This window comes from Camellia sinensis, chromosome 11 (genome assembly GCF_055761805.1).
Source record: "Camellia sinensis isolate YWXY chromosome 11, ASM5576180v1, whole genome shotgun sequence".
NCBI lineage: Eukaryota > Viridiplantae > Streptophyta > Magnoliopsida > Ericales > Theaceae > Camellia > Camellia sinensis.
The window spans coordinates 145,390,232-145,404,353 of record NC_138971.1 but is presented as its reverse complement, the minus strand read 5'-3'; the positions used below and the strand labels follow the sequence as shown (position 1 = coordinate 145,404,353).

At 35.7% G+C, this 14,122-nt stretch overlaps 1 protein-coding gene and 1 pseudogene across 2 annotated transcripts; one reads left to right on the top strand and one right to left on the bottom strand.

The window, feature by feature from the left end:
* Positions 1–8,052: 8,052 nt before the first annotated feature.
* Positions 8,053–10,473, top strand: LOC145802934 (U3 small nucleolar RNA-associated protein 18 homolog pseudogene; annotated as a pseudogene). Its single transcript, XR_014344764.1, has 2 exons — positions 8,053–8,321; positions 9,114–10,473. The product of XR_014344764.1 is annotated as a U3 small nucleolar RNA-associated protein 18 homolog pseudogene (transcript).
* A 632-nt stretch (positions 10,474–11,105) lies between these two features.
* Positions 11,106–13,563, bottom strand: LOC114321463 (disease resistance protein RPM1). Its single transcript, XM_028268622.2, has one exon. The coding sequence runs from the start codon at positions 13,561–13,563 to the stop codon at positions 11,365–11,367; it is 2,199 nt and encodes a 732-aa protein (XP_028124423.2). The 3' UTR covers positions 11,106–11,364.
* Positions 13,564–14,122: the final 559 nt, after the last annotated feature.

The following is a 14,122-nucleotide window of genomic DNA, read 5'->3' as shown; positions in this document are numbered from 1 at the left end:
AGGTTTGGTCATCGGTTTGCGTGCATACGTGCACGCGTTTCGAGAGTCTCATTTTCATCTAATGGCCACCGATTTTGGCATGCTTGCGAGCTATCCATGTTAGTTTAAGTCCATCATCACATGTTGTTGCATGCCATGTTTACTTACATGTTTAGGTTGCGCGCCTAGTATACATTGCTCATTTGCATGTTCATGTTGCATACTTAGCCTCCATGCCTAGGTTGCATTTCATTGAGCATGCATCCCTTGCCTCTTGATCAATCATGATAGGGGTTGGGGCCCTTTGATGTGTTTTGTGCTTGCATTTCATTTGATATCAAAGTTACAAAACTTGGACTCTTAGGCCATCATGTGTAATTGATGGCCCGAGGGTCGAGGGGCATACTCCCTTGAGTCCATTACACGATTGGGAGAGTGGCCATGCATACACTTGCTTGAAATTCCATGCCATACACTGTCTGTTCTTGTTGCTGTCAAAAACCAGATTCTGCAGGAACTTTCTGCCGACCGGCAATCCTTCCTGGGCCGGTAGCTTCATAAACAGCCGATGGGTATTTTCAATGGCCGGTGGACATTTCCTTCAGCCAATGGTGTTCCACAGTGTTCAGGGGACCTGTCCCAGAACTTTGGCAATTTTCAGAGGAGCAGGGCAGTGTAAACAGAGGCGGCAGTGGTATGGTACGGACTTTCCGGGCGAGACGGGTTCGAGCATGCATCATCCGCGCATCCCAAGGCGGGGGCTGTGGCCACCTTTCTTTTTGCATTCATTCTGTTAATTAATTATAAATTCTGTAATAATTTATGCGTTTATTATTCGGACTGTAATATTTATTTGGACCCTCCGAGTGAGGGCAATTATGTAATAAGTGTGGGTGAGTGTGTGTATGTCTTCCAACCCCACGTCTTTCTTCCCTTTTATTTACCCGCTTTGATGGTTAGTAATAGGACATGTTTAATTTAGCATACCTTATACTATGCATGCGTGCATCATTCATCAGTATTGCATGCACCGGGCTCGGTACATCATGCTAACTGCATTTGTATTTCAATTCCAAATTGAATACGTGCATCAATTGATTGCATTTCACATCCCATGTTTAGGTTAGCCGAGCCTACTCTAATTGCATCCTGTATGTGTTGCATTAGACATTTAAACATGGACTTGGATCATGCATTGTTTACTAACGAGTTTATTGTTTTGGCATGGAGTACGATGTAAGTATTTTCATGTTTTAGCATATCGCATGCGTGTGAATGCTATCATAACAGCATGCTTACCATGTGGCTAGATGCTTATGTGATAAACTGTTTGAATGCCTATGGGTGAAGGTTGGATTGTCTGAGTTGGAAAAACTCGTTGAAATCCGTATTTTAGCCTACTTGCGAGTAGCAAATTCCAAAGTGTTTTTCAAGACAAACGGATATGCAATGCTTATTTCCAAATTAGGCAATCTAGTCTATACTTGTTTGTTGTGCGCATAACATAGTAATTCTAGGCTAATAACTGGAATAAGAACACATAACGTTTTCAAAAACGGATATCACGGTTAGTAGAGGCCGATCTTCGGATCGGGCGAGAGGGGGTGCTCATAGCTGACCTTCTCCAATCGTACCCAAGCTCCCGAGCCAAGCCAACTTTGGTGATGACGGACACGTGGCCTTTGGCACTGAGTCAGGGTTTCCTAAATTTCCCCATTTTAAAATATTTAGGTGGCGACTCTGTATCTGGCAAAGCAGTCCATGTTTGGCACTTCTTTTCAAAAAATCTGTTTCTCAAAACGATTTGTCGGATTTGGACTCTTTGGTTCAGATTAAGAACCGTAACAAAACCGAGTTCGAACTGTAGCGAGGGCCCCACGCGGGCGCGTCTACAGACTGGCTGTCGCAAATGCTGATTTCAGAGCTTCGTCAACCTCTTCGACCTCCACAGCGAACACCTTCGTTGATTCGGCAACTACTTCAACCACCGGCTCTAAGTCTTGCTCCGAATCAGAAGCTTCGAGACCAATTTGCCTGAGGGTTTTGAAGCTGGGGAAGACAAGAGCCATAAGGTGTTGTTCGTCGGTTGGGATCGGAATGTCATCCGCGGCCGAGAATGTAGTATAGGTAGGCTCGTACTGTAGGAGAATATGGGCGGCTCTCCCTTGCTTATGTACGTTTGGACGGCCAAAGTACTTTAGTGCAGTCTTAATTTCCGCAAGGACTTTATCGTCTGCCGAGGTCAGAATCCTCTTCAACTTATTGCCTGTAAAAACAAAGGAGAAGATGGAGAGGAGTCGCAGAAAACGCGTTGGAGGAGAGACACTGACTGGCAATCCAGGAGGTTCAAATATTTGAAAAAGCATGCATTCGAACGGACTGAAGTTTCAAATCGTAATAAATGCGAGAGAAGCACGAATGAGGCGGAAAAGTGTTGCAGTGACCAAAAGGCATGTACGCATTCTGACGCGCATCGGGAAGAGGGTTAACCGCCAAATTTTTGACTGCCCAGACTAGAAGCCAAACACGCCGACTAACTGATGCTAGTGGGGTGTTTGGGGGGCAATTGTGGGAGCCGGATAATTGGAAGAGTCGGAAGCATACTCTGGAAGACAGATACTACACGGTTCTATCTTGCACGATCTGAATGCCGAATAATACAGATAGGCCGAATAGATATTGAACTATGGAGTCGAGTAAATAAGAGGATGATGAGTGAAAAGCGGGCCTGGCCCTGAGGCCAAGGGAACAAGTATAAATAAGGGAGCGACAGAACAAGAGAGGCATGTGAGAATTGTTGTGCTGAACTTAGAATACAAGCATTCTTGAGTGTAGAGACTGATTTGTCCGTTGGAGTGCAAATTCCGGCACTCTTGATCGGAGTGTTTATTCATTTTCAGGTGACTATCAGCGGATCACGAGCTCCCCTCAAGATCAGAAGAGTATTTCCAAATCACTTCTCCACACCTAGGGAACTTATAGATTCATCTCAAGATTTGAAAAACGTATGCCAATCTAAATCAAGATCATTAGAACCCCAATCTTTCAAATTTGCATTTCCAATTCTAAATTTGGTCAAGTTAGTACAACTCTCTAAACCAAACCAAACTAAATCAAATTAAGCTTTAAGTCTCATCAAATGGGATTAACTACATGAATTTTTCTTCTTCACTCAATTCTCTATAGAATCAAAATTAAAAGCTCAAAATGAGCTATGAAAGAAATTAAAAAAAAAATTTATCTGCAATATGAATGCAACAAATTAGTTATCAAGAACACGTGTAAAAAAATAAATAAATAAATAGGCAAACACTCTAATGATGATGATGATCTAATTTGATTAGAGCTCTCTCAATAATTTATTCCCCAAAAGCTATGGATTGTGTCCCCCAACCCAAACTTTCGGTGTGTAGTTTTCCAATAACCACGGTTTAGATATCTTTTTCGCATTCAATGTCAATCTCATTTTAATTTAGTTATTCTATACAAATTGACAGTTAAAATGAACGATTTTGTTATAGGTGTCAATCTCATGAGTTGCACATGTAAAAAAAAGTAAGATAAATTATACCATTCGTTTTCGTAATTTAAGTCCATAGTTTCAATTTAAATAGTATATTTTCAATTTTATTGCAATGTTATCTTTTTGTTAAGTTTTGTGTACATTTTAAAAGGACAAAGACCATGTGTAAAATTAAAGGGATTAAGAGGAAATTTTAAAAAAAAATTATAGGAACTATCAATATAATTTACTCATTAGATTGGTGATTTTATTTATTTTATTTACATTTGTCTTCACTTTTTTAACTTTTACATTGATTTTGTTAATTTAAAATGGCTAATTTACACTTTGCCCCCTTTTATATTTGGTCACTTTCTTACTTTGCCTCTTAAAATTTATTTTTGTCCCACTTTAACCTTTTATGTTTCAAGTTTTTCCCAGCAATGATCACAATCTTTTTATGTATTTATTTTTGATTCAACTAAAATAGAAACAAACAAATAGAGTTTGAGGCCAATTCAAGCCCTTGCACAAGATAAACCAACCATGTCTGCAACAAGCAGACTTACAATCTGATTTGGAGGGTCTTCAAGTACTACCAAATGGTCTTGATTGTTTACACCCAAATTCGCTAGGCTGTCCGCACATAGCAGAGATCACGGTCACACATATACACGGTTTTAAAAAGCGGCCGTAACCATTACGTAACGGTTGTGGTGGTTATCGCCATCCGTTACGGTCGCTTTTGCAGTGTGATTGAGATTCACAGGTGTGTTGGTTGTAGCGGCTGCCGTAGCGGTCGTAACGGCCTGTTACGCATCGTTACGTAACGGTTCTAAACTGCTTCTTTCGAAAAAACCACAAAAAAAAATTGAAAATGAGAGAAGAGGGATAGAGAGAGAAGAAGGAAGATGGAGGGGCAAGAAATAGAGAAAGATAAGAGGGAAGATGAAGAATATGTTATTGATTTGTTGAAACTATAAGACTTATGCTATTCTAGTCAATTGCTCTCACTCAATTATTTTATTTGTGTGTGTCTATCTATCTATATATTGTTTGATGATAATAATAATAATAATAATAATAATAATAATAATAATAATAATAATAAGTGTGGTCATTATCTATTTGGCTTGATTAATATATATATATATATATATATAGGCTCTTATTTATTCTCTTACTTTTGTTATTGTTTATCTTATATATAATAGTTAGTGATTAATTTTTTTGTAAAATATCTAAAAACATAACACCTATAATTATATATTAATACATATTTTATACATGTCAATTTTTTTTGATATGTTTATTTTAGTTTTATTTATAGGTTATCCAAAGAAAGAATGAATATTCAAGTGATCCAAATCCCAAAAAAAAAAAATTCTTTATAATTTATTTTTTTAATTTTTATATGATTACATTAGCATGTATAATTTATTTTTTTAAAATTATTCAAGTTAAAATTTGCATATGTTTCTACAAGTATAATGATCAAAAAAATAATTTTATACATCTAAGTCCAATAAATTTTTTTTTTTTTGGCCACAAGTGTAATATGGATTTATGACATATAAAGTCATTAATTATTAAAATAAAATGTAAAAAACTCAGCTTTTAGTGATTTAAAAATATGAAATATATTGGATCATAGTTAAAATTTACAAAAATTATCAATATTTATTTTAAAACCTAATAAATATGATTATGGAAAAAAAATATACGTATCGGTAAGTTTTTTTTAAATCGTACGAAAAATAAAAAAATTCACGGTTCTGATTACCGTAACCGTTACGTTACGGCCTTTACACCCCGCAACCGCAACCGTACCACCGCTACCGTTACAGTGACCGAAACCGCTTTTCAGAACCTTACACATATAGCATGTTGGTTTTTCTTTTCCTTTCTTTTTTTTTTGGACAAAAAATATTTCAGTTCCTTTGAGCAACAATTTAACCTTTAAATATCATAATCTGATTGGAATCTATTCAACTTCCATTATGATGCTGCCCCAGGATGAACATGTTGCTAAAATGTTGGTACAAACTACAAACTTCATCTGTTTATTGTAATATAATCAATTTCATCGGCTTTAGTTCAACACACAAGCAGAAATCTCACCAACCAATTAAATTTCAAGGTCCTACTTTCAACTACATAGTTGGAAAAAGAAAATGAGAAAAAAGAGGGAAAAATTTTCATTAATCAGTTGCTTCAGGAAAGTTATTGGGGACTTTTGGGATATGGTCACGTGGTAATCCAGGGTATTATGATTGGTGGAGAAAGTGGCGTTCATGATTTTGTATTGGGTGATTGAAGAACGTGAAGAAGCATGGTGAATGATGATTAGTGAAGGGGAATAAAAATGGCCCCGCCTGTCATCGGGCCTAGTGAATCCTCGCCAAAATCGGGTCGGGCCGTCCCACTTGTGCAAAATCACAGCCCAGGCCCAGACCCAGGAGTACTCGAGCCTTGGGGCAAACTAGCAAGCCAAGCCTGACCATTTTTTATGTTTTTCCATCAAAATTTTATTTTTTTCTCGCCAAAATAGGTTGGAAATGAGAGTGCGTCTTGGGTAGGCCGGGCTTGGAATGGGCCTTGAGCTGGCTAGTGGGTTGGGCATCAAAACAGACTGCCCAGGTTGAGGCCTAATATACTTTGAAGAGCTAAACTTGTTCCCAAAATGCATAGCAATTTAAAAATGGAGATAGTTGGGGACTTGAACAAAAGAAAAATAAAGAAAGAACGAAGTAAAGAAAATAAATAAAATAAAATAGGATAATATTCTGGGGTGCAATGTATATTGTATGCAATTTTAACATAAAATTATGTAAGTTTTCACAAATTTATATAAGTGATCTCATAAAAATACTTAAATTAAATATAAATTCCTGTAAATCTATTCATACAAGTGAACTTACATAAATTTATGTTCAATTTATATATTTTTGTGATAGCACTTATAAATCAAAAGAAAGAGCCATATGCAATCACTTGAGTTGCTAATCACGTAATTCCTAATGGTATATGCAAACACAGTCCCATTTGACAGCACTTATAAATCAAGTTATTTGACTTACTTGCTTACAAATATTAACTAATTTGGTTGCAATTTTGAATCATAATTTATTTGACGCTTATTTGGCCAAAACAAATGAAATTTTATTAAATTATTTGTGACCCTCCGCATATATGCGTAACAAAAATGTTATGTGACAGCTTATTTAACCAATTAGATTCAATTCTTTCACAAATTATCAAAAAATGTACGAAACAAATTTACAACTTATTTTAATTTTTTTAGGTTAATAATTTAAAAACCTATAAAACTAACTTATAAGTGATATCAAACAACAACATATAATGGCTAAAGAAAAGATTATAGTAGTCCCCTATTTAAAAATAATAAAATTGGCTTTGCTAACACAAAATGGCTAAAGAAATATGTAATTTTTTATTTTTATTTTTTGCAAAAGGTAGCTTAGAAAACAAACAAACCAGAAAAAAATAAAAGGACAAATTACACCTAGACCTTATATTGTAACCTTTTATATTTTAGTCATTGTAATTTCAATTGATTTGATTTTGATTATGAATTTACAACTTTGTCTCAATTGAAAAAAGCCAGAACCCTCCGGATCCTCTCCTGCAATTCGTTCCTCCAGCCATCTACCTATACCACACTAATCCACAACCACAATATCATAAATACAAGGGAGAATAACATTGCAGTAATGTTAGTGTAATTTTATTATATATTAATGAAAAAATTTATAATTTTAATTATTAATATTGTTTAGAATATTTATTTATTTATTTATGTTAGTGTAATTCCCCCCAAGTACAATACAAGGCCAAAATCTATCAGCTAGTCAGCATCAAAAGTTATAAAATTGCAACACCTACTCTCTAAAAAATTAGTCATTTATTCTACTAAATCCCTTACAGGTTGGATATTACATGTAAAACCAAATAAATTAAATAATAGTACATCTTTATAAATAATATTAAAATAAGATAATACTTTAATTAGATTATTAAAAAAATTAATGAAAACTTTAAAATAACAAATTATAAATTATAAACAAAATTAGACATTTAATACAAACAAACAAGCAGCTATTGTAAAATATATATATTATATATATATGTATATATAGAATTTACAATAAAAAGAGTAGATAGAATAACTCGAGAAATTTTGAGTTGTATCAACGACAACTAAACTTAGGCCAAGTTTGGGATACTTAAAAAAAAGTCAAAAAGTTAAAAAGTTACTCAAAAAGTTAAAAAGTTAACACTATTCATCAAAAGTCAACAATTACGGCTGCACAACTCCCAATCCTAATTTTCCTTTACAAACCAACTTTTACAATTTTTTATTACACATTTTTCTATAAAAGTCAAAAAGTTAACCCAAACATTCATATTTTTTCCCTCAACTTTTTAGTCCAAAAAGACAAAAAATGCACTTATTTAGGACACCCCAAATAATCCCTTAATATATTTAGTATAAAAAATAAATAAATAAATAAATTTAATAATAATAATAAAGTTTAAAAAACTAAAAAAATATAAAAAGTACACACAAATAATTGTTTTCAAAAAAATATAAAAGAATTTAGAACTTTGTTAAGATACAGTAAGAAATATTGGGGTCAAACTATAGTCAAAGGCCATGGATGTTTTATCTCTCTCTAAACCCTAAACCCTTTGGAGCCTAAACCCCCAAACCACACAAACAAACCCTAAGATGAACCAAGCAGATGAAGCAGATGAAAAAGACGAAGCTTGGGATTCCTGAAATCGTCTGAAACCCCTCAGGCATCTTGAAGTCCATGTATTTATTTTTCTGAAATCGTCTTTTTGATGATGGAGAATTGCTTAAATTTGTTGAGATTGCTTGAAATTTGTTTGATATTGCTTGATTATTGTTGTTGTTTTTAGTCTCTTTGTTTTTTTGGTGAATTGTTAAAAAATATTATTTTCTGTTTGGGGGAGTTTTTGGCAATGGCAGCTCCTTTGGTAGCCCACTGTGGATGCTCTAAGCTTTTTATCTTTACTTTGTATTGTTTTGATTATGTTTTTCTCAATTGTTTTCAAGGTTTTGTATGTAACAGAGTTGTGCATCAGTACACAATTATTTTAAGCTTGTTAACAAACAAAACTAGAACTGGTGGCAGATGTGATGTGTGTGCATAGGATTGGTGAAAAATGTTGTGAAGTGTCCAATTCAATTCAAAATATGAAAACTGAAGCAGTTTTTTGAGCTGTGTAAAATGTGTGGTTAATGCAAAATTTTAATTTTCATGTTTGCCACCAAAATTTGTGAAACTGAATCTGTTAAAAATAGGGTGCTCATGTTATATAATAGAATAGAATCTTTTTTGTATACAAGTGTTTTTTGGGGGTATTTTTGAGTGGTGTTGGTGGTTAAGTTCGCTGGTTGAAGAACCAAAACCAAGATTGATGGGTTGTTTGAGTATTCTTTTGTGCATCCCATGATCGTAGTTGAGGCTGCTGTTTCAATGTGTGGATGTTTTTAGTTTCTTTGTTATTTGGAAACTTGAGAATCCTTGTCCTGTCGATATTGTTAGTGACTGCATTATTATCTACTGGTTGATTTATGCAGAAGTAGCCCTTTTACAAAAGATGAGTTTGATTTCTCAAAATGTGGACCAACTTGAGAAGGTTAAACGGAAGGCTTCTGACCAGCCTTCACTCTTGGAAGCTGACCAAGAGATTGAAGATAGAAAAGAGGACAAGAGTCAATTACATACAAAATAAAGAAGAGAAAGGAAGAGCGCAAGCAAGACGACAAACAATTGGAAATTGAGGAAGGGAAAAAAATGATCAAGTTAGAGACCTTTTTGTTTGGTTGTTTGGACTCCCCAGTTGAGTTTGGAAAGGAAGATGATGAGGAACTGAGAGGTGGGGTTGACAAAAGTTCTGCTTTGTTCTTTACAGAGAAGTCTGCGAATAGCGTACTTTCTGTTTATGAAGATGATGCAGAATTCCGGGAGAGTAGTGATGATGCAGACGAAGCTGGGCAAAGGAAACCTGTATGGGTGGATGATGAAGAAGAAAAGGCCAGTATAAATATAGCTAAAGTCAACAGATTGAGGAAGCTGAGGAAGGAAGAGGACGAGAGTGTGATCTCTGGTTCTGCGCATGTGTCCAGATTAAGGGCTCATCATGTAAAATTGAACCCAGGAGCACAGTGGGCCCAACTTGATTCACAGTCAAGGAATTGCAGCTCTGATGATGAAGATTCTGATATAGAAAATAGGGTAGTTCTTGCACTCGGTTGTAACGATGTTGAAGGTGTAGATGACATTCTTTGAACAAATGAGGACCTTGTTGTGAAGAGCAGTGCGAAGCTATTGCGTGGACTCCTTGAGTACTTGAGATTAGTAGATGCAAATTCAGATGATCTTTCCAATGCTCCAATAAATTCAGTTCAGTTCCACAGAAACTCTCAATTGCTTGCTACTGCTGGATTAGATAACGAACTCAGATTTTTTCAGATAGGTGGCAAAAGGAACACCAAAATACAAAGCATTTTCCTAGATGATTGTCCCATTCGAAAAGCATGTTTCTTACCTGATGGATCTCAAGTAATAGCATCAAGAAGAAGAAAGTTTTTCTATAGTTTCGATCTAGTGAAAGCTACGGTGAAATAGGTCCACTGACTGGCCGGGAAGAGAAGAGCTTGGAAGTTTTTGAGGTTTTGCCCGATTCTAATACAATTGTGTTTGTGGGTAATGAAGGGTATATTTTGTTAGTTTCATCCAAAACAAAGGAACTTGTTGGAACACTCAAAATGAATGGCACAGCTTGATCATTAGCGTTTGTGGGTAATGAAGGGTATATATAAATAGCGTTTATATAAAAAAAGAAAGAAAGAGAAAAGAAAAGAAATACAAATATCTTTTAAAGCACTGAATTCTTAATTCTTTACAAAGACATTTTTATTTGTTTCTCAAGAAGAATCATTTGTCGCTTCTCTCTATTTGATTGATTGAAAATCGCAATCTCGTTATCTTTATCTTTATCTTTATTGAAGAAATAGTATATTACTGTACCCAAGTATTGTTGTGCAATTTGAATAGTTTGAATTATTTTGTACTAGTACTCTATGGAGGCAGACCCCTTTAATCTAAATTTTAGACTGAAGGGTGCTGTTTCAGCCTGTTTGGAGCTCCAGCAAATCATTGTCCTTGTAAATGGCTTGCAAACACCAACTTGGTCATCATAGGTTAAATTGCTGCTTTTGTAGTGTTTGTTTGTGTAGTCATCTTTTAAATTCAAGAATTTAAAAAGAGTTATTGAAAAGCTAACAATGAGCAGATAATCAATAAAAAGGTTAACAAAAGAGAAATAATTAAAGAAAACTGAAAGTTGAATAAGTTGAGTGTTTTACTTGAAATCAATTGTTTGGCAGGAAAGATAAATTAATTATTTGTTATAATCAGTTAGAATCTTTATGCATAGATGGATTTCAAATGAAGGGATTTGAGATTAAAATATAGGAGAGATGATTGTAATAAATAGATTAGGAGAAGATATTGTATAGTAAGAAGATGAGTAATTTGCTATGATCTTTGTATAATTCTAAACCATAGTGTAAAGGCTGTCATTCATCATAATCTATCATGATGTAAAGCTCTTAAATTTAATCTTGAAATCCATATATCAACTATTATATCTAAACTTGAGCTATTCTCCTTGAATAATTAATCCTCAAATCCTTTCATCCAAAATCTACAAATCCAAACACAGCGTAATAGAACTTCCATTCTTCATTAGAGCAAATTATAGGAGACGAAATCATTGATATTTCACCAAACAATTGTGGTAGTGGTGACACCATGTCTTGAACTCTATTTTAACAGAGAAGTTTTATTCCACCGATTGCAATCCCGGAAGGCATAATAATAAGCTTCTGGGATGTTCATGATTTTCAAATAGTCATTACCTTGTTTGCCCTGAAGTCTCATAATCAATTCATTTTTCATGTCAGAAAAAGCAAGTGACTTCAGATTGGTGAGGAATTCAATACCTGCCGGAACGTTTTCTAGTGATTCGCAGCAGATAATCTTGAGATCTTCCAGATGAGGCATTGCCCCATCTTCCACCGAGACCCTTCTCAGCGCTTTCAAGTCATGAAGATGCAATACCTTTAGACCTTGGAACCCTCCAGCCTTAAATTGTAATGCATCACCATCATACGCCTGGCGAAGTTGAAGTTCCACTAGATTCGGCAAAGCCTGAAGAGACTCCAGTGGATCAACCCTTAGCCGACTCCACCTTAAGCGTAGTTTGACTAGGCTATGCATTGAAGTAATCCAAGGTGGTAGAGTCTCCAAACGTCCTTGCAACCATAGCCGTTGTAGATAGGGAGGAGGAGAAGACATGTGTTGGACATCAATGACCTCATCCTCCTCTACTGAATTTACATCTAATGAGCGAAGGTTGCGAAGGTTTTCAATGGAGGAGCACAATGCCACCCCATCTTCTCTCCTCAACTTGGTAATGCCTAACTTCCTCAGTTGGGTTAGCTTTCCTACCTCACGTAATAAGTCACTACTTTGATTTGCTTCAACAAAACAGAGCTTTTGCAGGGATTGCAAATCGCCCATCCCCAATGGTGGCTTGAAACCGTAGGTGGAGTGAAAGGGTGAAGATCTTTTCACGTAACGATACACCAAAAGATGGCATAGTTTTTGGAGCTTTAGTATTTCAACAGGCAATTCAGTTACATTGGCATGTTTGAGATCCAGTGTCTCTAGGTTTACAAGCCTCCCAATAGAGCTTGGAATCTTTTTCACCCTTGTTCCTCTCAAGCTTAAATACCTTAAAAGGTACAATTCAAAGATTTCATTTGGAAGAGACTCCAGAGGTGCACCTTGCAAATCTAATACCTTGAGCAGCCTGGGGACACCAGTAAGCAATGTAGAGATGGGTAATTTAGATGGCATGTCTGCTACCCCAAACGTGAACAGAGAACGAAGATGGGTGAACCTCTTGCTCTTTTCCACATTTCTACATGTTTTATGAATTGACAAGCGCCGGATTCTTTCAAGCCACTGCGTGTTGTTTATGTTGGCAATTGCTACAAAGTTTAGTTTTCTTGACTTGGAAAGAGAAATTTCACGCAAAAGGTCGTGGATGCGGCATGTGCTAACCCTTCCATTTCTAGTTGTTGTTGCTATTTGGACTAAGCTTCTATTGACAAGCTCATTGAGGTAGCTCTCAGCAATTTCTTCTGGCATCTGCCCTTCTCTTACTTGTACAAATCCTTCTGCCACCCACAATCTAATCAGTCTCATACGCTTAATAAAATAATTGTTGGGGAAAATGCTGAAGTACAGGAAACAAGCTTTCAAATAGCCCGGCAATTCATCATAACTGAGTGACAGTATTCGCTTCATACTATCAAGTTTGTCATCACCTTCTATATGAGCACCAAGGCTGCGCTGAACTATCTCCCATTGATCAATCTTACCTTTGTCTTTTGTAGCCAGAAGACCACTGATTGCCGCAATTGCAAGTGGCAATCCTTCGCATCTTCTTAAGATACATACAGAAATTTCCTTCAAATGTGGAGGACAAGTGTCTGCTTTGAATGTCTTTCTGCAAAATAGGTTCCAAGACTCTTCCTGTGACAAGGGTTCTAAAGGATATATGACACTACCATCGAATATGGAGCTGGTGGTGGAAGCTATATCAGCAATTCGTGTTGTGAGCATAACCCGACTCCCAAAATGACAGTTAGGTAATGCATATTTTAGAGCTTTACATGCATCTATCCTCCAGATATCATCCAAAACAATTACATACCTCTTTTGACTCAAAAATTCGTTTATTTGCATTTTCAGATCATGGCTGCCCATGTTATTAATTCCTCGAGGGACTGGTCGCTCGATCTCAGCGAAGAGTTGCACAATTATGTCCTTTAGGAACTCCTCAACCACAAATGTCTGAGAAACTGTGATCCAAACATGGGTTTGGAAATGCCTTTTAACTTTTGAGTCTTCATAAATCTTCCTTACCAGGGTAGTTTTGCCCATCCCTCCCATTCCAACCACCGAGATGACTTTGAGTTCAGGCTCATTCTCCAAAAGGTGCTCAATCAGCTGTTGCGTTCGTTGAACTAGTTTTCCTAGGTCAAAAGAAAAAGACAAAAAGGAAAAGCTGAGAAGGAAATGAAAGGAAAAGTGAAAGTAATCATCTTTGCCTCTCTATACCCTTTAATTTTCTGTCTACTATTGATGAAAGGAATAATTTTCTAATATTGGATACGTCAAATGTGATGAAGAACCACTGTAGTACTACTAGTGAGGAAGAAAGACAAAAATAGCTGAATTAGTAGTCTGGGCTAGTTAAAACTTTATACTTTTCTAGTGTTTTTTTATGATTTGTTTGTGTACTTGAGTATTTCAACAGGTGATTTAATGCAATATATATACACATTAATCTTTTATGTTGGATGTGGCATCTAAGTTAAAATATCTCTTGGTTTATTAATTTTTCTGTTGGATAAAAAAGGATAGGATGGGACGATCATCACGTAGCAACCCATATATGGATAACTCATTAGTTTTTTTTTTTAGTCTGTTTAGTGCAATTTTTGTTTAT

Coding starts and splice junctions, on each gene's coding strand:
- LOC114321463 (XM_028268622.2), bottom strand. CDS start 13,563: ATGGGAGGGATGGGCAAAACTACCCTGGTAAGGAAGATTTATGAAGAC.